This window comes from Varanus komodoensis, unplaced genomic scaffold, assembly GCF_004798865.1.
Source record: "Varanus komodoensis strain SLA01 unplaced genomic scaffold, ASM479886v1 scaffold12, whole genome shotgun sequence".
Classification (NCBI taxonomy): domain Eukaryota; kingdom Metazoa; phylum Chordata; class Lepidosauria; order Squamata; family Varanidae; genus Varanus; species Varanus komodoensis.
In genome coordinates this window covers 6,656,280-6,683,717 of record NW_025335349.1, presented here as the reverse complement: position 1 = coordinate 6,683,717, position 27,438 = coordinate 6,656,280, and the positions used below count along the sequence as shown (strand labels likewise).

General features: G+C 43.3%; 2 protein-coding genes across 6 annotated transcripts in view; one reads left to right on the top strand and one right to left on the bottom strand.

Annotated features, from left to right (window-relative positions):
* On the top strand, positions 1-25,159 carry B3GAT2 (beta-1,3-glucuronyltransferase 2). Its single transcript, XM_044421603.1, has 4 exons — positions 1-573; positions 16,341-16,485; positions 24,845-24,993; positions 25,073-25,159. Exons 1-4 carry the CDS (start codon positions 1-3, stop codon positions 25,157-25,159), a joined length of 954 nt encoding a protein of 317 aa, XP_044277538.1.
* SMAP1 (small ArfGAP 1) overlaps positions 24,378-27,438 on the bottom strand; it is an 88,583-nt gene continuing 85,522 nt past the window's right edge. For all 5 annotated transcript variants that reach the window (XM_044421597.1, XM_044421598.1, XM_044421600.1 and 2 more), the window contains one exon: positions 24,378-26,513. In XM_044421597.1, the coding sequence (XP_044277532.1) occupies positions 26,379-26,513 (135 nt within the window). In that variant the 3' untranslated portion in view covers positions 24,378-26,378. The remainder of the gene's footprint in view (positions 26,514-27,438) is intronic.

The window sequence follows — 27,438 nt, the reverse complement described above, 5'->3', positions numbered from 1 at the left end:
ATGAGGTCGCTGGTCCTGAGCCGCTTCCTGGTGCTGCTGCCGTGGGTGCTGCTGGTGATCCTCATGCTGGACACGGAGGGAGGCGGCCGGGTGCCCCGTCCGGCGGCCCTGCTCGACCGGAAGCCCCAGGCGCACGAGGGGGCGGCCCGGCGGCCGGGGGCCGAGCCGCCGCCGGGACGGCAGGAGGCCGGGCCGCCGCCGCTGCCCATCATCTATGCCATCACGCCGACCTACAGCCGGCCGGTGCAGAAAGCGGAGCTCACGCGGCTGGCCAACACTTTCCGGCAGGTGGCGCGCCTGCACTGGATCCTGGTGGAGGACTCGGCGGTGGGCACCGAGCTGGTCAGCCGCTTCGCGGCGGGACTCCGCCAGAGCGGCGGCCCGCCGTGCACCCACCTGCACGTGCTCACGCCGCGCAGGTACAAGCGGCAGGGCCAGCCCCGGGCCACGGAGCAGCGCAACGCGGGCCTGGCCTGGATCCGCCAGCGGCACCAACACCTGCCGGCCCCGCAGCCCGGGGTGCTGTTCTTCGCGGACGACGACAACACCTACAGCCTGGAGCTCTTTCAGGAGGTAGGAGCGGGCGCCGGGGCGCGGGCTCCCTTCGCGCACAACTTCTCCGCTCTCCGCCGCCCGCCTGCACGGCAGCGCCCCCCCCCCCGTCCGCCCCAAACGCGGCTCTTTCAACCGCGCAGCGCTGCTCCGAAGCGAGCCCCGCTGAGCCCGAGGGGGCTCACTCCTCCGTAACCAGCAGAGCGCTCGAGCCTTAGGCCTCATGCAAGGTGTGCGTGCTTTACTGAGGAGTAAGCCCCGTTTCGCCCCATTACCTATTGCCCCGGGACAAGCATGCCTAGCGCTGTGGCCTTCAGCGCGTTTCTTACCATGCCTGAATGTCGCTTTCTCCTCAGACTGCTTCGCCCGTTGCCTGCACTTTCCCGATCTGCAGGTGTGCCGACCGGGTCAGCCTCCTCTAGCCTGCGCTCTTGACAGGCTTCTATACCAGAACTAAATCTGCTGGGTGCATAACGCGTTTATTTACTGTAAAGTATATTTAAGGGTGTGTACACACACTTACACACTCACCAAAAAGCAACCATTCACTGTTTGCATGTCACCAGCCATACCTTACATGTGCTGTCTTTGAGCACTCTCTCATCTCCATCTTCAAACTCTTGCCAGGCCACCAGTAACTTCCAGCTAATAGCAGGCCTGCCCTGGTCCCTTCTCATATTCCCTCAAGGATACAGTCTGGTGGATCACTTCCTTCTCTGTGCACGCAGATTTTAATACGAGGAGCCAAAGCTTAGGTGCAAGCCTTCATTCTGAATGGCAATGCTGGTCCATTTGGGAGCATCTTTCAGGTAACAGCAGCAACCTTCCTCTTGTTCAGGATTAGGAGGGAAGGTTTTCAGGCAGGAGAGCATGAATCCCATTTAAGTTTGGGTGGCCATCACTCTGCAGCTGGCTCTGTACGGAACTTTCCTTGACTGAAACCAGAGCGTCAGCATCCTCTTCAGTGCCAAGCCTCAGAACCAGGAGCAGGATCAAGGATCAAGGGCTGCCCCAGGCTGCCTCTTGATCTCGCCGTGTTCCTTTCTGCAGCAACAGCCACCTGCCACTCGTCCCTGCCCCCAGCCGTCCCACTTGTCCCTTTAAAGCTCCTTCCTGCAGGGGACTCTGACAGCACTGGCAACCGGCACCATCATTTCAGTGTTTTTCAGATAAGCAAATTCTGTCATGTTTTACAGCCCCCGAGATGACTTGCGAAAAATCCTTATACCAAAATCACACTAAATATTAAATTCAAGATTAATCAAAGGGGTCCCACACCTTTTAATTGCTACTTCTTTAACGCTTTTCTTTCTTTTTGGGAATTTTAATCACCGGTTATGACTGCTGCACACTTTCCTTTCTAAATTCCTCCAGAATAATCTGTTCTTGTTTTCCCCCATCCCCACTCCTGCTTCTCTGGCTCTAATTGCTCTTTCTTTGGATCCCGCCTCTTTTAGTGTTTAAAAACAAAGGAGAGGAAGTACAAAAATGCATCTGCCCTGTGATGGGAAGGCAGGGAGAGCTTCATTCTGAGCTCTTGGAAAGGGTTGGGAAAGAGCTGGGAAATCAGCCAGAATCTTTTTCCCCCTTTGATTCCCTCCACTGGTTGGAAGAATCATTTCTGGGGGGTGGGGGAACAATATCAAAGTTCGGGAAAAACAGTGACAATCAAGAGTGTGTCTTTGGGAAGGGAGGAAGTGTGGCTAGAGAGAAGTACACAGAGGGTCTGAAGTCATCATGAGCCCAATGGGCAGCACTGTAAGCTGTTCTGTATTTTAGGAGAAATCCCCTGATTCATAGAATTCATCTGTCTTATGGAATGCAAGAAAGAATCTTGTGGCACCTTAAAAGCTAAAAGAATTATTCTAGCCTAAGGTTTCATGAGCGCGGACCACTTCTTTGGGTGCCTTCCAGAAATCAGGTACATCTTATGCAATACCACCTCCTCCCCCTCTGCACAAGAATGGCCCTTCAGCTCCACAGAACTGAACAGAATCAACGGTGCGTGCTTTGCTTTGGGGACCCTCAGTAGGGGTGCAAGAATGCATGTGTGGAACAGGGTCCTCTCCCTTGCTCAGAGAATCGAAAGATTCAAGCCAAGGCACTGCGGAAAGATGCAGAGTGCATCAAGTCCCCGAAGAGTTGTTTCAGAAAGGCTGCTCAGCCCTGCTGATGCGTGTTTAGATTTTGAAATGTGTTTGGGTCTCGTTCAATATGCCGTTGGCAGGTGTTGGTCTGCCTGCCCCCCCCCCCCACTGTTGCCTTGCTTCCTTTCCTGATGCAGATGCCTTTATCCATTGAAGCCCTTATTGAAAGTGGCTGAAAAGAAGGGAGCTGCGTTTCCTTGGTGTGTTGCCCACTAACCCATGGCAGGCTGTGCAGAGTTCTTCAATGCCGAGAAAGTTCGCGCATTCATCTTGTTGTTGCGGTTGCACTTTCCTTTTGAACTGTTGGGGTTTTACTGGGGCAGAGCGGGGAGCTGCCTGAATTGGTGCTGAGGCAGAAAAGTTGTTGAGAGACAAACCCTTTTTCTATTAAAGCCCAAGCTACTCATGGGAACGAAAGTGCTAATTACTTGAAAGGAGAGACTGAACTGCAGCAAGGACCAGTGCAGACTGAGCGTGCCAGCTGAGGTCGCTGTGAAGTAATCTAAAAGAAGATTGGCTTTATCTTTGGTTTCTGAGTCATCTTTCTCTGTCTTTCATTTAACTCACTTTTATTAAAATGTACAAATGAGATCCTCTTTAACATGCTGGTTCGTGGGTTAAGTTGCAAGTTAAAGAGAAAGGCAATTGATTTTGACAGTTCTCTGTTGTTTTGAGTGAGGCATTATACACCCCCACCCCACCCCCACTGAATATATTTAAAAATATCCCTAGGGAGTTTCAGGTGCTAGAAGAGAGATTCATTTTGAAGGCATTCTTCTTCACATGGAAATACACTCAAATGGAGGACGTCATGTGTTTATGTTACAAAGGAGGAGGAGAAAGACCGGGCTGCCCAAGCAGCTAATTTTCAGCTCTCCTTTTTATCACTGCAGGATGGCCCTTCCCTGAGAAGGGACTGGGACAGCATTGTTAGATTCAGGGGGTGTCAGGCACAGAACACCCTTCTCTATCTGGTACTTGCTATAAATGAATGAATAAAGAAGTCTTGTGAAATTCTTGAGAAGGTTGCAAGAATGCTTTTCTTTCCTAGCAAAAGGAAGTGGAGAGACAACTCTCTGATTTTTTTTTTTCCAGGCAGACATTGGCCAGAGTCTGTATTACCTACTAAAAACTTGGAAAGCAGTAATGATTTCTCATTCCACACTCTGCTTGGTCCCCCCCCCCCCCGCTCTCTCCCACTTCCGGATCTGGATCAAAGCTGCACTGCTTTTTCCTCTGTGTGAAAAGAGGCTAGCCTCCAAGTGCATCCCATGTGGTAGGACTCCAGCCATAATTTTTCTTGTGGAACTAGATTCATGGCATGTGAAGGGAAATTGATGCTCAGTGCCTCCCTTCTCCTGGCCTCCCACTAGCATTTCTGGCTCCTGATTGACTGAGTGAAAAGGAGCTTTTGACAAGAACCATTATAGCCGTGAAGGCATTATGGGTATAATAACATGAACAGAACTTTTTTTTTTTAATCCTGTGCCCCATTCCTGCCCTTTCTGGTTAAGCGTCCTTGCTAAAGTTGCAACAGTTTCTGAGATGAATGGATAAGATCACCCTTTTTCCAACCAAACCTAAAACTGTGGTTACTGTTGCTAAAATTAGTGTAAAACTAACTGGATTTTAGTCCTATTTGTTTTGCAAATTTTTGAAGCCAGAACCTTCGTGGAGTTTGAGTATTTTCATCTTTGCATCCAATATTATTTACCACAAAAATCCCAAATTTGTGCCCAGGGGATATCCTACTAAGAGCTGCACTACAAAACATCTGGAGGGTACCAGTGGCTAAACCTTGCATCGCACAACCAGCCTTTCTCCCTCTCTCCTCTTTCCTGCAGCCATCTGTGCTAACCTAACTTCCTTCAGCAGAAAGACACTGGACCCAACCTCAGGTTGAGGAAAGCTGGTTTACGTGATCATAGTAAGTCTCTGATATGCTGCCTGCACATACCACCCTTGGTATCCATCAAACGCCTGATTTTTATTTTATTAATATTTGTTGTAGTAAAAAAAAAAGACTGGAAAACTGGCACGCTGCAAGATGGAGTGATGCCTTCTAGTGCCGTCTTTATTTGGATTCAAAAGGGAGTGGCTTTGAATTTTGGAATTCAGTCCCTACCTCCTCTGCCCTGTACTTACATTTCTGGATAGATTTTCTTTTCTTTGAGTCTCACCAGTTTTGCTAGGAAATTAGCGTTTTGTGACTGGGCATGTCTTTCATGGCAGCCATTGTATAAATGGGAAAGCTCCTGCCATGGCATGGCAGCCATTTTGTGAAAGTGCCCACAACACCCCCACAAAATTCCAAAAGTGCCCACCAGCCCAAAATATATGGAGGGGGACTTACTATAACTTTATTGGTTGGATTAAATATAAGTAGTCATTAGAGCCATTCAGAGAACAAGTCAAATCTATTTCCTCCAATATGGGTTGCTGGTCACATTTTCCCCATAGTATGGTTTCATAACTTGATTTCTTACAACAAGCTTGCACTTTTTCATATAAGCATCATATGTATGGCATTGGTAGACGAATACTCAGTGGTCATTTTCAGCTGTGGAACATGTGATACTGCTGATTGTATGTGCCATATCTGATCACACATGTCAGAGCACACACAGTTCTGTGCACGCGCATGTGAATATGATCTGTCCCCTTGCCCCCCCTCCCCCCATGAAAATGCAAGATCAGTTGGCCTTGCCTCTGCACTATCAGTTTGTTGTACTAATAATCAGTTTCTGAATGGCTGTTCAGTGGTTGCCATGGTGATATTTCATGCCAATATAAGTGCTCTGTCTTGGTCTTTCCATCTGTAAATAGCCTCACATAACTTGAATTTGCCTTTGGAAAACAGGGAAGGCAGATTAGAAAACATAATTATATGATAACATTTTAAATTAAAAACAAATGTTAGGAATACAAACAACATGTTGCTTATAATCTAAAGCCAGAGGTATTCGTTGATGGGATTATAGATAGATCTGCTACAGGTGTGGGAAACCTCCATGGGGGACCATGGGGCACATTTGACCCAGCTGCAGTCCTACTCCAGCCTTCTTGGGTTCCTGGCTGGCCTTGCCTCCTCTTCCAGGATCCCTCCCCTCCACCGCTGATGGCGTGGTGGTTTCTGCTAGATTTTACAGACTGCTTTCCATGCTGAAAGACTGAAAAGCTTCTCATAAAGCTTGGGAAAATGATACTGCTTCGTACCGACCCCTGGTTCATCCAGGCAGTACTGTTGGCACTGGCTGGCAGCAGCTCTCCAGGGTTTCAGGCAGCACCTTTTGCAGACCTCCCTTGAGATGGGACCTGAGACCTTCTGCAGGCAAAGCCCATGCACCCCCAATGAGCTGCAGCTGCTCACACAGGTACTGCCAAGAAGAGCTTTGAGCTGAAACTTGCCAATACATTTGGTAACATTGGCCCTCGCCTCATTGCCCTTGGCTTCACCCACCACAGGAGTTCAGCCTCCAAACACTTCTCCAAAATGTTTCCCACTGGTGGTTTATTATCTTGGATGTTGTTCAGCATGTTAAGCTACTGACTGCTCTTTCGTGCTAAATAGTAGTTTCCCTGTTGTGATCTCTTATTTGGCTGTAAGGGCGAGGTCTGCATGTTACAAGCAATTGTGTATAAGGTTGCCTTGACTTAAAAAAGAATGGAGGGAGGGGAGAACAACCACCGGATCCTGCAGTCCTGAGTGGGGGACTTGTATAGAGTGGGGACAGCTTAAGTCTTGCCCCACAAGCCAATTTTCTGCTCAAAACCCCCTCCCCCATGCTTTTCTACTCATGGAAGGAAATTTACTTTGGGCCAGGAAAATGCCATTTGCATCTCACAGGGAATTATGCTCTAATCTTGTGGATACCCAGGAAGCCTGATTCCCTTTCTTGGCTCCTGGATGAGTACTTGTTCAGGTTCCGTTTTTTAATAGGACAGACAGCACTGATCCCATGAGACAGAGTTTAAGTTATGGGAAGGAGTGCCAGCAACAGTCTTTGGGTCAGCTGGTTATAAGGAGCCTGGAGACTGCATGAATGGCAGATCGCTTAGCAGGAGGTGTTGCTTTCAGCAGGAAGGAAGAGAATTTCCAGACTGCTGGAAAGCTACCAGGAGGACCTGATCCTTGTAAGGTATTTCAGGGAGTGCTTTTGTTCTTGGATTGTTGTGCTGATACAAGGGGAGAACTCACACCCTTGTGATCTGGAACTGCTCCTAACCTTAACATTAGCAGCTGTGACAGAAACTAATCTAGCAGCTGCATGATAAATCTGCTCCTAACCTTAACATTAGTAGCTGTGACAGAAACTAATCTAGCAGCTGCATGATAAATCTGGACGAAGGTGCTAGTGTTTATGAGATCCTTGTAGCCAGAACTTAAGTGTGCAGGGAATTTGACTCCAGGGCCCTTCTGGGAACTTGGCTAATATCATCCAGGTAAACTTTGGCCTAAGATTCTGGACCCCTGATGTAGTACCTTTTAAAGCTGCCACCCCATACCTGGTTACTTAGTCCAGCTCAGCTTAATGATGCTTCCTTCCAAGTAGTCTGCCTGGTGGCGTTCAGCCATGCCAAGCTCAGCTGATCACATGAACCAATATTCAGTCCCCCCTGAAGTGTAAATATGTGAAAAGGAAAGTTCTCCAGTGTTTGATGCTGCTCAGTGCTCTCCTGCTGGGAAGGACCATGCCCCAGTGGAGGTCAACGTGTTCTGCATGCAGAAGATCCCGGGTTCAGTCCTGAGCGTGGACCATTTCTGTCTGGAACTCGGGAGAGTTGCTGCCAATTAGTGTCAACAGTACTGGCCAAGATGGAACAGCAGTATGACTCAATGCAAGGCAGCTTCCTCTTTTCTCATGAAACGGTGCTGGCTGGTGTGCAGGATACCCTCATTATCCATCCTGTGTAATTAGCAGCAACTTGCTACAAAGAGCAGTGCACAATGTTCACCATTGGTATCCATTGGTTTGGGGTGGTAGGGACACACTAGGAACACCTGTGTATTGTATGATTTTTGTGATTATGGTGATGATCATATACTTTTATACTGCCTGGGAGCTAAAGCTCTCTTGAGCGCTTCACAACAACTGGTAAAATACAATAACAATATAATACAATAAAAATAAAAAATCTTGAAATACAAGCCAAAAACAAAATTTAAAAGCCAGATTTGAAAAGCTGCAATGCCTTACTCAAATTATGTTTCTTCAAAGGCTTCAGTGACAGGAAAGGATGAGCCAGTATGGTAGAAATGTCTTAGATAAAATATTCTCTCAAGGGTAAATAAAATTAAATGATTCTCAATCTTTTCTTTCATCCAATATAATGGATATTCTGTTCTTGAGCCATCAGAAGAACTCAACAGGCCGCTTCTTTTCCTTCCTATTTATGGACCATTGAACAGGTGATGGGTCTTCAAAGGCCAGCAGTACCATTCCATTTTCCCCACTTCCTGTACCCCTTAAGCATCAGTTACCTTTTCTTAGAGAATGTTGATTTGAAACAAATCAATGGAAGGACCAAAGAGTCCTTATTTGATCATCTTTACTGAGGTGTCTTCATGAAGTCATTATAACCTCTGCTTTGTCCCCTTTTCCTGTGGGCTGACTGTATTGCTGACTTTATTGCTTTAAGCAGTGGGAGGTCACTCTCCAGTGGATTTTCTTTACCCTTGTTTTGGAAAAGGTTGCCACTGTAAGGCTGTAGTGAGGTCCCTGGGATTGCCAATTTCATTTTGCACTGTATTTCTAGATGGAAATCTATGAGGTGCATAGCACTACCCTTTTTAATTCCATCACCATTCAGATTGCTACAAAAAAGTAATTCCATGGAGCCAAACTACTGGAGTCTCTGGGGACATCGTTAAAATTCCAAGTACAGATTAAGGCCTGTGCCAGTGAGACCCTTAAGTCTGTCTTTCTACTGGGTCAGGCCACTGGTCCATCTAGCTCAGTATTGTCCATGTTGACTGGCAAAAGCTTTTCAGATGGGTCTTTTCATGCCCTACCTGTACCAGCTGGTGGTAGAAGCTACCTGGGAATTTCTGCAAGCGGACTAGTTGCTCTACTACTTGACTAAGGCACTTCCCCACTGGAAATTTGCATGCTGGGAGCTGTACATGCAAGAGAGGATAGTGACTAGGCTGGCCCCTAATTCTTTACTTCTGCAGAAGTGTCTACCTCTCATACTTCTGCGCAGGTGCTGATTTTTTTTCTTGCTCTCTACATTTAAAAAGCAGTTACTAAAGACTCAAAGTTAGCTTTCTAGATTTAAGCATCTTGAAAGTGTCTTGGAATTATGGCAGTTTTGGATGAAACCTGTGTGTGCCAAGTTGGCTTTTGAGCTTTGATATCCAGGCATTTTAAATAAATGAGTCATAATTACTCTATTTAGTGCCTATTAGTTTTTAGCAGATGAAAAACATGCAGTTCCCATGTCACCCTCTCTACATGGACATTTCTGTCAATAGAACATAAACGATTCTGTGCTGAAGGGCAGGAGCAGAATCAAAAGCTTAAAACAATGTTGTTCCTGGAATAAATCTGCCAAGCTTGAATTGATCTTGATTTAAATTGCTGCTTTTCCCCCATGTTGGTTTTAATGTTTGTACTTCAGGGTTTTCCTCTTTAATTTATGCATCCATTCATTCTGTCGCTTGCTTCAGACAAAATCTTTTTGAGAGCTATGTTTTAGGCTAGGGGTGGGTAAACATTTAAAATCCTGTCTGAATAAGTTCTTTACATGATTCTTTTTAACTGTTTGCAAAGTAGTTTCCTTAAGGCACTTAGTTTTCCATTTTGTTGCCAGTTACTCCAATTTTTGATGATCAGCAATTCTTAAAGCAGGTAAGCCAAAGTAAATTTGCTCTTGAAATTCTCTTTAACCAAAGCCATGCTGGCTCAGAGGAAAGGTCCATCTCGTCCAGCACTCTGTGTACATGGTGGCAAGCCAGCTGCCCACAGGGCCCCTCCAGCAGGGTGGCTGCAAGGCCTCCCCCTGCCCAGCTCCTCGGCCACTGGGCCAGGCAGGCAGGCCTCCCTGGAGAAGGAGGCAGCACTCAGCCAGCAGGGCCAGCAGCCACTGAGAGCCTCCTCCCTCATGAGTCTCTCCAATCCCCTTTTAAAGGTGCCCTTCTTCACTTCCCATTACAGCGAATTCCACAGTTTAGCTACTGTATATGCTGCGTGAGGAAATATTTCCTTTTATCCATCCTGAACCTCCCACTGATCAGCTTCGTGGAATGACCCCAGGTTCCAGTGTTATGGACAAGGGAGAAAAATCTCTCCCTCTCCACCTTCTCTACAAAATGCATTCTTTTAAACACTGCCCTGCCCACTGATCATTTTTGTTACCTGTGTTTTTCCAACTCAATAATGTCCTTTTTCAGGTAAGGCAACCAGAACTTCACACAATATCCAAGTGGGGTCACACCAAAGATGTGCATAAGGGAAGCAAGATTTTGGCAGTTCTGTTTTTTTATTCCACTCCTAATCATGCCTATCATTGAGCTGCCCACCACTACCCCAAGAGCCCTTTCTTGCTCAGTCACCACTAGTTCAGATCCCATCAATGTAGACTTGAAGCTGGGGTTGTTGTTGTTGTTGTTGTTGTTTTTGCCCCAACATGTGTTACTTGCTTATATTGAACTGCATTTGCCATTTTGATGCCCATTCTCCCAGCTTGGAGAGATCCCTTTGGAGCTCCTCACAATCCCTTTTGGTTTTAACCACCCTAAAAAGTTGGGTGTCATCAGCAAACTTAATCACCTCGCTACTTACTCCTAATTCCAGATCATTTATGCATAGCTTGAAAAGCATTGGTCCTAATACAGAACACTGTGGGATGCAACTGGTGACCTCTTCATTGGAAGAGATTTACGTGCTCACTGACACTTTCAAAGAACACCAGTAGATTAGTAAGACAATTCTTACCCTTGTAGAAACCATGCTGATTTCTTTCAGCAGGGCCCGTCCCTCTATGTGCTTACTGATACTGTCATTAATAGTGTTCTCAAGCAGTTTACCCAAAACAGATGCTAAGTTAACTGGCCTGTAATTTCCCAGATCTACCCCCTCCCCCAATCCCTTTTTAAAAATTGATGTTACACTGGCAATTCTTCAATCCTCTTGTACAAGGGCTAATTTTAGGGACGTATTAAGAGGGTCAGCAATTTCATGTTTGAGTTCTTTGATAACTCTAGGATAGATTCCATCTGGACCAGGAGGCTTGTTGACTTTCAGGGGTGAGAATTTCATCTTTTGTCAGTACTGACTGTCCTGATTCCTTAACTCTGTTCCAGAATACATAAGCTCGGGGACAGGTGTCTGCTCTTCATCTTCTCCTGTGAAGACTGATGATAAGATTTAATTCAGCTTCTCTGCAGACTGCACAGCAGATGAGCACCTAACGTTCCAGAGCATTTTAGTGAAATCTGGGGGGCAATCCGCCCCTGGAGGAGCCTCTCCTGTCCCCCGAAGCTAACTTGTTTTGTACACATGGTGTGATCTGGCACAATATTTAGCAATCAAAAGCAGATATAGTATAAGGAGATATTTTTTATAACATGCTAGCAAACATCCCTGACGGTACACTAACTGGAAGGGGCTACCCCTCAATTGTGCAGAGGAAGGAGCCAAATCACATTATCTCTCAGACGACTCATTTCTCTTGGCTCTAAACAGTATCACCTGCAGGCTTCAACCCCATGGTCAGAGTTAGAGTAATTAAACTCAATTAAAAGGGCTTTTAAAAACAAAATAACCCAGGGATGCGCATCCCTGGGGGTCCCCTTATTACACACGCCAAGTTCCAGGGGTGTAGATCTGACGGTCTTGGTGCAGTGGTGCTGAGAAACATGCATACCTCCTATGCTCACACACCAAGGTAGGCTGAAAAGCCCTGTGTGGGCTTAGTATATGCATGCTATGTGGTAGAGAGGGAGAAGTCCGCTCCTCCCTTGCCTGCCCCTCACGCATGCATGTTTGTCCATGTGGACGGTCTTACCTCCTCATGGCAGACCTAGCTTCTACATCCATGATCCATGTTTACCTACCATGCAAGTGGCAGATCTCCAAAGCAGCCGGTGGACACTTGCACTGTAGGAACACGGGATAAGCATGCAACACCCTGGTCAACTAACTGCTTGCACGCCCCTGGCAATCTTGGGAGGAGCTGCCAAGGCAGTGACATCCGCAGGGGCAAAGTATATTTAAGGGGACCCTAGCAGCCCTTGCCTGCCTAAAAAAGCTCTCAGAGATGAAAGAGATCAATGCTGGAAATAAATGGACAGCTGGAAGTATGAGGAGTATGTGGTGCTATAGCGATTCCGTGCCTTCCCCCACTTTTAGCTGGAGACTGCTTCAGTTCACAGGTAACATCAACCATTAAACAATAGGCTGCCAGGGCTGCAAGCACCACTTCCAGTTTGACTCTGGCTTCATCAACAACCCAGGAATTTCCAACTTTTATCAACAACCCATAGTTTATTATTTGGTTAAAAGTCTGGGTTGTTTGCCCCTCAGCAACCCAGAGTACGGGTTCAGACATCACATCTGACAATCTTGGAATATTCCTAGGCTATTGATAAAAACTGATTGAAAATAGAAGGAATGGCTGCACAGGAAGCAGCATGCTTTCTACCTTGCTTGAAGTGCTGCTAATTCATGGGTTAAACAACTCATGAATTAGTGTTACATGCAAACCAGGTCTGTGATTCTTAACCAAAGCCGTGATTTGCTTAACTTTTTTCCACTGGGACCTTTCCTAGTCAGATTGGGAAGCAGATGGAGGATGCTTGGATCTGGTTTAGCACCCTGCCTCTGCCAAAACATGTGCATTTGTTTTTGATTTTTGTTATTAAGAACTTATTATATTTTTGTTTATTTTGCAGTATAATGCAAATGTTCATTCCCCTTTAGGTTTCCCCTTCTTCATATCATCCTAAAATGGTTATATGAAGGCATATAATTGATTATGCAAAACCTGGATAAATGATTATACATAGAAAAACAAACAAATAAGTAAACAAATAAGGCTTTGGGCCTCATGTTCCCTCTAGCAACTGGTCCCGTGTGGTGCTCACCTTCTGGAGCATCTCTGCCAGAGCTGGGGGCTAAGCCAGCACAGGGAGCAAAACTACAATAATGATGTTGTTAATGTCTTTTCTATCAGGGGCTCACTGTGGTCCAATAACTGATGGCCAAGCAACGAAAAAGCACGGACACAACCTGAGTCTGAGTTATGGGTGGGGCTGTATCTGTTTTCAAGGAGAGCAGAACTGACTTGAACGAGATTCTTGTAACAGAGGCTTTATTGCTCTTTTGTTTTGTTATTTTGGGATGACAATGTGGTTAAAATGAAATAGTGGATGGTATTGTTAAGAACCACCCTTAATGTTTTGGCCAACTACTGGCTGGGATGTTACAGATGATAAGAAGGAAACTTAGAAACCTAGCCTTGGGAGCTTGGAATGTGCATTGTCTGCTGACATGCTAAGCAAAAGCAAAGTTTTTTCCAAGAATTTTAGAGATGCTTTTCACCTGCTTTGCATTAGAAATATCACAGATTTCAGGTAGATTTGGTATGGGCAGGCTTGCCAAAATGTGGAAGGGCACAGATAAATACTCATGGCAACTTTAAAAGAAGCAGTGCATTGAAAGCTAAGCAGGATCTAGGGAGGACTAGGAGAGTGGGCACAGTGCAAAAATGATTTGAACTGGCTGGGAGCAATTATTCCCTGCTTAGTGTTTAAGGCACTCATAATCATGAGATTCATTGTTTAAACATTCATTTATCTTTTATTTTCCTGGGGCAATTAGTATAGGCAATTTTAGTGGATACGTTCTCATCATTAAAATTATATATTACTTGTTGTCTTCATTGGCTGGGATTTAAAGCTGAGTAAATAAATATTTATTGGGAGCTTATGGATGACTTTGGGCCCGTCAAAGACTCTCAGCCTAACCTACCTCACAGGACGGGGATGAGTATTAAGTGTGTGTGGGTGGAGGGGGGGGGGTGTAGGGGAATTATACTGTGGGTTCCTTGCAGTAAAAAGACAAGAGATATCAATATCGAGTCACTTTGGCAGGGCTTAAATTAATTTTTGAAGTACCTTTTAATTAATGATTCACTATGTTTTCAAAATTCTTAAGCAGGGTATGCAAATTATTCTCAATCTAGAGGAAGTTAGTTGTGTTTAAAGCCCACTGAAGCCAATGGGATATTAAGTAGGATTTTAGCAAGAATAATTTTCTCTAAATTGGGAATGCCCATTTGTTTGCTTGAAGCCCCTTGGAAGAGCCAATCATTTTATATTCACACACAGAATGTCTACTATGTTCCTAATGATAATGAGCCATCACTGGATCTAAGAAAACAGACTTAGGAGCATGTTGAATGAAAACTACTGTGTGAAGGACATTGCAGCATCCAGCTTAGATAGTGCAGGAAATTCATCTCCCTCTGTCTCTTTGCCATGCAACTCCATTCTGTTTAAAGTTATATTGGATACATCACAAATAAGGGTTATTGTCTGCTCACTTGAAAAGACCTTGGGCTGTACCCAGCGGTGCAAATCATGCATTTGAGTTTTGCTGATTCTGCCTCACCAGAAGAATGGCTCCAGTGGATTGGGGGACCTCCTGTAACAGGATGGGACATGCCATGGAGCAGTGGCACAACCATGGGGACAATGGGGAAAACGGAATTCCCTGTGCGGCACTATTGGAAGTGTTTCCCTGTCTCTATTTGTGTGTGCATACATGGTTTAGAGACCAGATGGTACCAAAAAGCCATTCAAGTAGCTTTCTATTCTGCTACAGTAATTACTTATTTTGAACTGCCTTTTAGGAGACTTAATATATCTGTGAGTCACGCTTAATGTATATTCCGAAACAGCTGAATGTTTTGGTTTCCTATAGAGTGACGGATGTCATGCAAAGAAAAGGAGTATTATGTAGACATAGGCAATGGGTTTTCAGCTTCTGCAATAACTAAAGGTGTTTTGAAATATGGATGCTGTCCATTATCTCCTTATGCATAATCATTTTACTGTATACCAGATACATTTCCCGTGTCTTACAATTGTAGAGCATAATTCAACAGACCATATGACTAGTTTCGTACACCCAAGGAGGTGTTAGGCTAGTGCGTCTCGAACCTCTAAGGCACACTGAAGCCTTTGGGTGCTCCTAAAACAGCTCTTTGGATCGCAGCAATATACTATAATGGAAAGATACTTTCATTGCATGTTTTAATACAATCAGCTCCCTAAAGCCATATGTCTTTTTCTTTTCTATTAATAGAAAAGTTTTGCCTCTGTGGTATTTTTAGGCTGGCTGTATGCTTCCTTTTACTGTGTTTTCTAAAGCAGTATCAGGACAACTGTACCAAATTGGTTTAAGCGGAAAGCTAAATAATATATGAGAAGGGTTTGCATGAATGCTTGAATTCTTGCATTTTATTGAGTACAAGACGCTAGCATGAATGGCGCTCTAATTTTTTATGATGCCCTGCTGGCCACAACAGTTCCATGGCATGGAATGCTGATGTTTCACATTTCAACACGAATGGGAGTTTCTACTAGTAACTCCTCAGGTCTTCTTTATTATGCAACATAAAGGGGAAAGTGTACTCCAAGGCCAGAAATTGTTCATCTTTAACACCTAAATTAACATTTATGGCCCTCTTGTGACAGGCATGATTCCAAAGATATGTAAGTACTCAGTGTTGCCTTTCCCCACTCAACATACTCTAATCTAGGACTCAGATAATATTTGGGTGGTTACATTTCATATAAGTAGGTAGGTGGAAATGTGTTGTAGCCCTGGTTCATCTTCTGCATAAAATCTGTGGAGTCTATGAAAGCTTGTTTTTAACATTTCATCGGACTGAAATCTCCTAGTTTAGCACTATGAAATCAAGCCTTTGGATGGCATGGTAGCAAGGAAGTGATTCAAAGGTTTCTCCTATCCTTGTCAGGGACTCAATTTGTCTGAAGTGAGAGCTGTCATTGCGGTTCACTCTGGTTTCAAGTGGGTTTGCTTCCCTAAACACAGTTAATGCTCGCTGCCTCTTTTGTCCAGGTTTTGACATAGGTGGTTAGTTGAAAACAGAAGCAGAAGATCTCTTACTGCTGTTTTGGAATAGGGGAGCACATGAGCCCAGAAGCTTGTGCACATCATGCCAAACCATAGTTTAGTGTTACGTATGAGCCAGCCCAGTGTGACAAAGAAAAAGGACCAGGAATGAAGGGGTATGGATAGTATTCTTTACAAATGGGTTACAAAGGACAATCTGTGCTTGTGCCACTGAAAACCCTAGCTGATTGATGGTTTTTGCCCTTAACATACCTGTAACGATACTGGTATGGGCTATATTTTTGTATCCTTTAGGAAATTCGAATGAAGAACTATCTAGATATCTAGCAATTTAGGTAGGTAAATATTGGTTAGATACAGAGTTTATTAGTCACAATCTAGAGACAGGATGAAGGGCTGAGAATTCATGTATGTTGTGAACACCCCGATTATTATTATTTAAAAGCAAGAATAAAAAATAGCTATTCTCACTACAGCAGATTTCTTGCGGGTGAAGAAATTACCTTAAAAGTAATGCTTTGATTCCTTCTTGCAGATGCGCACCACCCGCAAAGTGTCCGTATGGCCCGTGGGACTGGTAGGCGGACGGCGCTACGAGCGTCCCATTGTGGAAAAGGGCAAGGTGGTTGGCTGGTACACTGGCTGGAGGGCAGGGAGACCCTTTGCCATTGACATGGCAGGTAAGTGGTTACAGCATCTCTGCCGGAGGGCATATTCATGCGAACACACCTGTTAGGTGTTACATTACTTATTTACTTACACAGAAGCTGTTCTAGAAACTTGGATGCACAGGATACACAGGCATGGAAGACTCAGTTTTGGTTCTCACTCTGGATCATAAAAGAGGGTTATAGAAGGTTCACTGAGAAACCTGAGAATCTCAGTTCCCCCCTTAATTAGATATTTTTAAAAATAAAACTTCCTGGCCATTGAGGGGTTCAGACAGAAGCTTAAAAATACAGCAGGACCCCCGTATGTGCACCAATCAGTTCCAAGCCCCTCAGCAGATGCCTGAAACTGCGGATAACAGCAAGCACTATCCTATATGTGAAATACATTTCCCCCCACTTTTGTTCATTCTTACCTCAACATACAATTTGTTTCTTGCCCGGTTAAATCCAGGATTTTTGCTCATAGGAAGCATCGCAAGACCTCCTTTGGCACTTTGCAGCACTGGAGGGTGGGTGTTCAACCTCTTTTAGATGGGGTTGAGCCCGCCCTGAAGCCAGCTGCACCCATGCCTGGGCAGGGATGGCCTGGCTACAGTAATTTGTATTCTGGTGATCTCTCAGTGCACTCTCTGGGGGGCTGCCCTTGAAGACTGTTCAGAAGCTGCAGCTGGTGCAGAATGTAGCAGCCAGAGCCATAACTGGGGCCTGTAGGCCAGAACATAGAATCACAGAATCAGACCGGTTCTGGCCCTCCAGTATTGGCTGCCTTCCAGGCCCAGTTAAAGGTGCTGGTTTTAACCTATAAAGCCCTGCATGGCTTAGAACCACAAGACCTGACCAAGCACTGCTCCCAGCCATGATGTACCTGGACACTGTACTCAACTTCTGGAGCCTTCCTCTAAGTACCAGCCCTACAGGAGGCTTTGAGGGTGCCAACCAAGGGGAGGGCCTTTCCTGTGCTGGCCCCCTCTCTGCCAAGGTCCGTCTGGAACCAAATTTGCCTTTTCTTCAGTGCCGGGTCAAAACAACCCTCTTTGCCAAGACCTATCAAGATCTTCTTGGTTATTCAGGGGCCTGAGAGGATTATCCAGGTGATTCTTTCTCTTTGCTGGGTGTTTTTCTGTATTTTAAGCTATTTAAAATTCATTTTACATCGTTGCTTTTATGGTATTTGTTCTTTGAGCATTTGTTCTGTATTTTATTGGGTTTTTCTATAAAATATGGTAAACTGGTCGGATGAGAGGGCTTATATAGAAATGAAATTAATGATAATCATAATCATAATAATTTGGCATGGAAAACAATCTGGATTGATCAACACGATGCACTGACATTACAGTTACCAAGTGATAACAATAGTGAAGTATGTTGTTGTTGTGTAATATTATAATAGCATTCTGTGTAGCTCATCTCTTGTGATACCACCAAGGCACAGCAGCAGTTCTGTGAGCGAGTTCTGAGCTTAGGTCCAGGAGAAATAGGGATGGGTGTATATTATCTTTCCAGCTCCCAACCTTGTCAATACACCTCTCTGTTCTTGCTCTTTGTGTTGCTTGTATTCCCCGCATGAAGTTAAAAGACCAGGTTTGGTGGCTAGGACAGCACTGGTGTATGAGATTAGCTTCTCATGCATCTTCATTTTCTCAGCTCCATCTTTGCATTCAAAGGGACCCTCGGGATCCGCAGTGCGTTAGTGAAGGCAGTGCAGGCACACAGGCTTGTTGACCTGGAAAGTGTTGCCCCAGGTTGTAGCATTAACACAGCTCTCAGGCTGACAGGTTAACATCCAGCTGCTGCTTCCACAGTTGGCAAAGGAGCATAAGAAAGAATCATTTCCCTCCATCTGCACTGCTGTCCATCTGGTTCAGCACACTTATTGTAGCTGCACCAGCCGGGGATCCTATGAAGCTGGCAAACAGGGCCATCCCTCAGTGCTTGGCGCAGTGGGAGGAATCCTTGAGTGAAAGGTGGGTATCTCATTTTTAGCTGTGATGGCATATTTATGATGGTCTTTAAAAGGCACCCTATTATTGCTACTTCCCTGCTTGACTGCCAGAGACCAATATACTGCTACCATGCAAGTATTCTCCAAAGACTGGCTGGCTTCTCTGCATCGTTGTATGCTACATGCAGGAAGCTGCCAAGAGTACTAGGCATCCTACTAAATGCAGCCACATTTGCTTGGAAATTTCCCTCCTTTTCTCTTCCCCGCCCACAAAAGTGAAGGTTGCGAACCCAATAGGGAACAGCATGGTTGAGTATGGATGTCTGGATATCCATGGAAGATGGAAACAAAGGCTGGAGGCAAATTTGTGGGGAAACACTGAAAAGAAGGAGGTGCCTAGCTCTGCATTTGATTTATTTATTTATCGCATTTGTATGCTGCCTTATCACCAGAGACTATCCAGATTAACAAAAAAATTTCTAGACATCAGTAACTTATAACAGAACCCCAGGAGTCAGTAGCAAGTGGAGCATTTTATGGCATGCCAATGACACATGGCAAAAAAGGGATATTTAAACTTTCTCCCCATGTAGGATAAAAATGTCGGCTCGGATCCAGATGTACTAACAGACACACTGAAATCAGTTGGACTTTGGTTAGTTAAGTCCATTCATTTCTATGAGTTTACTTTGAGTGTGATGAAGTCAGGTTGAATCCCATGTTCATGACCGTTCATAAGAATGTATGTGGCATCAAAAGTTAGCAGTATTGAGAATCAGCCACGGTTGGAAGCAATGGGAATTTTTGCATGGGTGCCTTATCATTAATTGTCATATAAGTGCTACTCCTGTATACCATTTTAAGTTTTTACATAATAGCAAAATTCTCATTCATTTGACTTTTATATCATATTTCTATTTGAATATTTGACTGAATTTCTCCTTTGCACCTTCGTTACCTGCACAGATAGCTGGTATCTTATAGCGTGATCCTCACACTGTGCAGAGGAAACAAGCCCAAAGGATGGTTCGAGTGCAAAACATGCCACCTCATCATGAAATGAATCATTTTTCACTAACCAACCGAAAGCGCTGGCTGCAATGTCTTGTAGGCAGATACAGTCTGAAGCATCTTGCTTAAGGGAGAAATCAACCACCACCACACAGGCAGAAAAGCTTCAAAAATTAATGCCATCAATCTTTAGCTGTTCAGTTAGTGACTGCATAGCTCTGCCTAGCTGTTAGTCTGCATGCTTGGCCAGTCTTGTGTGCATTTCAAGTGGAAGCTGAATTGCTTCTGATATACTGAGAGCTATATTCCTGCCAAGCCACAAGCATGCATGCATCAGAAAACGCTTCTCACTGGGTGGAATGTAGGGAGGGAAGGGAGAGAGACGCATCTTTAGATCACTCACAGGATCTGCTTTTATGTGATATTTATATACACAATACTCCTTAAGTGTTCTGGTGTATTTTTTCTGATGCTTACTAAATTGAAATAGTGAATAGGAAACTACAGAGGGTGGTATTCGCTTACAAACAACACACTTGGGTAGTTTTGAGCAAAGGCAGGTGCAAGTGAAATGTAGTTATAACGGCAGCATTCACTAAGTGAGAGATCGGCTCTGCCAATGAGGCCCAAGGCAGCCTCTTTATGATGATTATCTCCTGCCTTTCTTCCTGCAAAGCATCCATAATCTTCCTCCTCCTTTCCTCACAAGAACCCTGTGAGGTAGGTTAGGCTGAGAGTCAGTGACTGCCCAGTCACGATCTAATTGGCCAAATGGGGACTAGAACCAGGATCAACCCAGTCTCAGCCTGACACTTGGGCCATTACACCAGACCTGCTGTCAAAACTAGTGCTCAGCTCCAATTTATTGGCTTCCTTCCTTCTCAGCAGAAGAATATTTTCAAGCTTTTTCGTTCTGCATGCTGTCTCATCACATTCGCATGAATGCACATGGAGCAAAACCTATGCATCTGAGGATCATCATCCATCATTTAGTTCTTACATTAGTTTCGACATGGAAGTGTCTTCCCTGCAGTAACTTGTTAATAAGTGAAGAACTCAGCATGCAAGGAGCCTTGATTTAAAGTGTATTACTATCTTGTGGTAGATGAAGTTATTGGTTTTTATCCTTACAGCATCATTTGTGGTAGACACTGTGTAGATGTGAATTCCCTAAATGCAGAGTTTATGGACAATTTTGAGACGCTCACTCCCCAGCCCAAGTTTTGTGGTTTGCTAAAGTGATGTGCAATATTATTACATGAGGCAAAGTGTGACTGCATATCTGAAAGATTAATCTTATTACTCAAGAGCCATAGATGCTCTTTGCTATAGTGCTGTGGACATCTCTCCTCATCGGCCAGGAAGGAATGGCTGTAATTCATTGGCCGCAGTCAAAGGCAATTAAGCCAACTAAGATGAAGGACCTGTCTCCATAGAGGTCTAGTTATGTATTCACCTTGAAATAATATGAACCCACGCTCTGCTACAGTTGTGCCTTCTGTGAATCAGCTGAACTCCTGGCTACAGTGCTTTTGAGATTCTTTCAGGAATGACAAGCCCCAACAATAGCTTTATCCCTGTAAAACTCTGCCAGAAAACTCCCTTTAGCTTCAGCTGTTACATGTAGCAAGAGCTCCTATTCTTTGTGCCTTCACTTCTGTTGCTTTTGTCTAGTACCTGATACAAAGAGATGCTAGAATTGGAGAGTATGCTAAAATAACGGCCAGTTGAGAGCAAAGAAAGCATATGCACCTCTGGGAGAACATCTGCTTTAGCACACAGGCTGTGCCTCTTGGAAAAGAATGATGGCAATGTCTGCTTTTTCCACTGATGTTGCACCCTGGCTAGAGGTGGTTGCCTTATTATTCTGCACTTCAAAAGGAGAAGCCTGGGCTGGAAAAAGTGACAACTGGGAATGCTCATTTAGCACATCACATAGGAGCATGAATAGTATAGTATTGCAGCCAGTAATGGCAATAATTTCTTTTTCTTCTGAAGATATGAAAAACTCTATTTTAGATTCATGCCGATTTCTTCTGTAGCCCACCCAAGGTCCCACTTTATTTTTATGATTTGTCTTTGGAGGACTAGTAGTGGAATATAACTTGGATTTGATGAAAATAATTGCATTATCTCCAACAGAACTGTATAATTCAGCTTTAATTTAATTTTCTTCCTTCTAGTGAACAAATCCTCTGGTTTCACTTCAGTGGCATTCTAAACTTAATGTAACCCCAGTCTGCAACCTACATGCTCAAAATCCCCCCCTCCCCCCAGCAAAGCTCTTTGTAAACAATTAGGCTTGTCTAATTTCCTTCAGGTGCTGCAGGGCACCCAGTAGTCCATGCTTACAATAGCTATAGCATTGGAGTGTGGTGATCTCATTTGCCACACAAGCCTCAGACACATGCTGGGGTGGCTGCTTGCCTGGCTTAGAGAGCTTCTAGTGCTACCTAAGAGGAATCGCTGCTTCTGCACCCGTTTCCCATCCCTTTCAGCTGCACACAAGCCAGCTGGAGTGCTGGGGGAGGAAGGCGCATATTGGAGGAGCATCTCACCCACACAGGCACTTTCACCCTTGTTAAAGTTTGTGGATTCTGTGGATGAGGTTGGCATTTGCGCTACTATTACAGAAGCTGCTGCAGCAGACCTCAAAACATAATGGTCCTCAGTTAGTTTACCCTTTTCTCACTATCATCAGCTGAGAACAGAGCCACATAGTTGTTTGTGTGTTGGGGTCATTGTAGTGCAGTGTTTATGTGCATACCTAGAATCCCAAATGCAATGCATGTTATGCAGAGAACTTTTGTTTTCTTTTCTTCATTGTAAGCAAGTCTGCCTTCACAAGATGCCACTGAAGTCAAGGACTGGATCCAAAGTGCCCATTCTGTGAATGGAAAGACTCACCACAGTGCACATGAGATCCAGCAGAGACTCCTCACTGTGAGAAGCAGGGAGTAGGTTTTTGCCACCTGCCCAGCAATGTCCTGCATCACCTGTCATATTTTGTATGGGATGGGAGATTTTCCAAAAGGAAACCTTTTTCCAATGCTTTATTTTTCTGCAGAAAATGTTCTCATGTTCATTAGTTAAACTGAATGCTGGCCAATTGCAAATGTAGTATCAACAAATGAAGTTTCAAAGTTGTCATTATTGTTCTTCAGGTTATTATTCCTAGCATACATGGATGCCCTTGAAATATGTATGTATGTTTCACGGTGCAATAGAACTAATAAGCAGTGACAGCACAACTGAAGGTGTCCCGGCAACTTCAGTTGAAGAGCGCTGACCTCTTTTGGAATATAGAATTATGAGCATATTATACACATTTCCTTGGGTGGCTAAAATTAATTTGTGTTTAAAGGTTTTATTAATCCCCCCTTAATGTAAGGAAGCATATGCTGTTGCCTTAATCTTTTTAGAAGTATGGCAGTGTTAGTGCTATCTTGAAATGACTGGCCATGGCTGTGATCTGGGTTCTAGTAACATCCAGGCTGAAATACTCTCAGGAACTTCAGCTAGTGCAGAATGTGGCCCTGAAGGGGGGTGAGGTGATCAGAACATTTAACAGCTATATGCACAAACGGCACTAATTATCAGTGGCTTTCTGAGGCTAATTTAAAGTGCTGTTTTTCACCTTTAAAGGCTTAGACACTTTGAGAGCAAATTACTTGAAGGACAGCCATCACCCTTATAAGCCAGCCCACACTTTAACATCAGCAAAAGGCACTTGTCACTTGCCCAACTGTGGGAAGTTAGGCTGGTGAGTCTATATGGAAGCTTTTCCTTAAGTGACTTGACATCCCTGGAGTAATTATTTTGAGAAGCCCTGAAAACTTAATAGTTTATTCTGGCTTTCTCCTGGTTGTTCAAAAACTGTCTGCCTTAGGTTCTGTCTTATGCTGATGTCTGTTTGTAGAACCTTTGCTGCTTCTATTATTTCATTGGGATTTTATTATGACCCCTCTCATTTTAATCTTATTGTATGCATTTTAGTGTTGCTTTGGGAGGACTCCTGCCCTTAAAAGCCAGCCTATAAGTAAATAAATATTCCAGTTAAAACATCTACACAGTATCACATTAACATTACATTAAACCTTTTCTCATTCATTTCAAATGTATAAGGTCAAATACTTGAGCTGTATTAGGGGAAAATAGCAGCAAGGACACTTTTTTCCAGCTTTGTTTCCTTAAACAAATATTTAGATGTCTCTGGGGCATAAGTGGGCAATTTGTTTGCCCTCCTCCAGAACTTTTTGCCTGTGGCTCTCCATCAGCTCTAGCCAGCTTAGCCATTGGTGAGGGGTTACTGGGTAGGCCAAAAAATTTGAAGGGAACAAGTTACTTCTGCTGTGTTGCATCAGAATATTTTCTGATCATTGCAATGTTTCCGATGCAAATTATTCCAGAAAACCCAAATTACTGCACTACAGGTTGTAAGGTAGAAAGGGGAATGGGTGAAAAACGCCTTCCTTCCCATGCCTCCCTTTATAAATAGAGGTAAGAAACTTGACGTATTTAAGTGTATGTATTGCTTGTTGTAAAGCATGTTCACAAATCTGGTTCTGTCTCTGTATTTTTTGCATGCTAAAATTAAAAAAACCAAACAGAAAACAATAAATAATCCAAGGTGAAACATAGTTCCTTTCATTTCTCCATTTTGTGCTGCCACTTTCAACGAATGGACTAATTTGAGAGGGAAAAAAAGATTCAAAGTAGTTGATAGTCTGACTTTTGCAAGCATTATCCCTATCTTATAACTCAGGTTGTTGGTAATGCCTTTGAGGGCATCCTTCACTCAGCAGTGCAGTTGGCAAGAATTGGTTCCTGTGTCTCTTTTCTCAGTAGCTATTTTTTGAAGTTGTTAAATGTTGCGTATGCTTTGTGTTGCACTCTGCAGGAAATGAAGATCACTTACAGTATGAATGAAAAACTAGTTTGCATATGGATTTATTAAGTCAAATTTATTTTCCCCTCTAGTTAATTTAACAATTACATTCACTTCAGACTTTAATTTGCAATTAATTACAAAGGTGGTATTGAGGAAGGAAAATCAGTAGGTCTCTTCCTTTTAAAACCCACCTCTTACCACCAGGCAGGCTGTTCATTATACAGAAATCCCAGGTGCTTACATTGCTATTGTTTACACTGTAACAAAATGTATAAGGAATTCAACAGATCTGGAGGAGCACAGCTAGTCACCTTTCAGAATAAGACAAAAGTGGTTTGTTGCATGAAAAATAAGCTGCATAAATTATGTGAGGCAACCATGTAAGTTATATGCTACTGCATGATACTGTGTAAACTGAATGTGAATTAACACAAAAGGTAGATAATTTCTAGAGCTAAATGAAAACCATAAAATGTGTGCAAGTTCGGTTTTAATTGTTTAACAATATTTGATTTATAAAGGGTTTGCTGTAAGCCTTCAGGTGATTTTATCCAACCCTAAAGCGGTCTTCAGACGCCATGGATCTCAGCCTGGGATGCAGGAATCTGATTTTTTGAGACAGATTACCACAGTGGAAGAACTGGAGCCAAAAGCCAACAACTGCACAAAGGTATCAGTTTCAGTATTTTATCACAGAAACTTTTCTTTTTGGGATAACTGTGAATTAACTTTTCTTTAACTTATTTCAGGTTCTTGTATGGCACACTAGAACAGAAAAGGTAAACCTAGCTAATGAGCCAAAGTACCACCTGGACAGTGTAAAAATTGAAGTATGATCCATAAAAGTAGGCCATGCCAAAATGAATGGATGTATCAGAGTTCTACCTACCAACCAACTGAACATTCAGATTGTACAGTCCTTTACCATATGAAGGCCTTTTGTCAGATGGCTCAAGATGTACTTATTTTGCCTTTGCTTGTTTTGCATGTTTCTTCGATTCATTTTACTACTGTTTCTCTGTTCAGAGTTTAGATTTCTTTTTTGTTTTATACAAGACATCCAATAAATGCAGTGAAACACTGAAAAGTTACTAAGCTAAACAAATGTAAAGCTTCAGTTCATGTATCCTTCATAATGGGAGCTTCCAAATCATTGATGTTCAAAGTTTTTCTTCCTGAATTAAAGAATAGTGGACAAAGATCTTATAGAATGAAATAATCATATGATGTTTATGGAATTCTTTAATATGGGGAAGAAACAGCTTATCAACATGAGGCACCATAAATGTAAACACAAGTACTGGCATAAACCTGAACACAGCTGTAAGGATAAATTAAATATACAACCAGGTGCGTTACCCTGCATGTATGCAGTACAGTATCATTTAGTCTTCTGTACATATTGATAGCCAAATTGCCTATTTTAATACAGGAAACCCAAATTGTTAATTTCTAAATGTAAAGAAAACTGATAGAACTACAGTGACATCCAGATTTCTCTCTCTCTCACTAACCGCTTTCCCTGCTCAGCACATAATTGTAGTATCACAGAGAAATGAATGATACAAAATCATTGTTACACAAGGAAAAACATTCTTCAGTGATACATGAATATTCTTATTTATATAATTAACATTTGTTCATATAGTCCCTTCTACAGGATTACTGGGCAATTTGCAGGGTGGAGTTTACATATTAGGAGATAGTACTAACATGATATCTATTTCTCTAATATGGAAATATCTGATCTATAACTGAAAAAGCTGGAGTATGTAGTTGGTCATGTAGCTCTTCTGAAAGATATGGTTAATGAAATCAAATGTATTGTGGAATGAAAAAGCTGCTGATGATGGGTGTTCTCAACCTGCTTTTCACTACATCAAAATTTAAGTCAATACAGACCACAACACGGTCAGTTAAAATTACTTCTTAATATGAATAACTCTGAGATTGGAGAGAGGGGAAACGTACATTGACAGACCAGGGAAATTAGATGGATTTGAGCATGGAATGTCAATCAGGTCTCTGATCCAGATGAAACTTCTATTGCAGCTTTCATTTCCAAAGTTGTGTGCTGAGAGTCTGGCCTGAGGAACTTCCAGTCCATCCTGGCACTGTATTTGGGGGCTGGCCAAAGCCCATCATATTGGTAGAACTACTCAGATTCATTCCAGCCATTTGCTGATTCATCTGCGAAAAGCACACAAGATGTCTAATTAGTATATACATATATTCAATTTTCATACTACAACTGAAACAGCAAATAAGATTTTGGTTTCATTTTTTTAAAGAAGAACAAAATCATACCACTCTACTTTAATAAATGACTTTTGTTTATAGTACCTATTGCCAACATCACAGGAAGGTTTCTTTCAAAGGTAGCAGACCATCCTTCCAGAAATTCACCCTTTTCAATAATGGTCTGCAGCTTCTGAGTTGACTCACCAATACTTTCAGATAAATTCTGATTTCTCTGAAAGCGATCCAAATTCCTTAGAAACACTGGGATTTCCTATTTGCATACATACAATACTATATTTTCACTCATTCTAAATCTTGAAACACCTTGACTAATTTTTACGACCAAAAACAAAAATCTGGATGCATCAGCTTGCTGAGCCCATATGGAAAGTTTTCCTCTAAATTGTAGAATAATCTTGAATATTTCAGCTCTAGTTGGTAGAAAAATCCAATTTTTAAAGAGAACTTTCTACTAAGAGGCCTTATCAACAGCGTATAAATGCAGACCAATGTGCAGGTTGTCAGAAAGACTGGACAGCTGCTTCCATGTGGGTGGACAGCATGTTGTTTCAACAATGTCTGCAGGAAGCAAACATGGTTTGATGATCAACATGGCAACTTCCCCTATCACTAGTAGAAATCCTGGCATGGAAAACAGCCACACACAAATGATCGCTTCCTGCAGATGCACGAGAGGGTTGAAGCACTCTGGTAAAAAAGTGGCCCTCAGTTACAATTTAAAATCTGTCCTTCTCTTAGAAAAGAGATGCATCTAGAACTAGTTAATGAGATTTTAAATGCCTCATAGCTCACTAAAAGTAGTTTCAGGATATGACAAAATTCACAATACATAATTACTGTAGGAAGTAGTAGT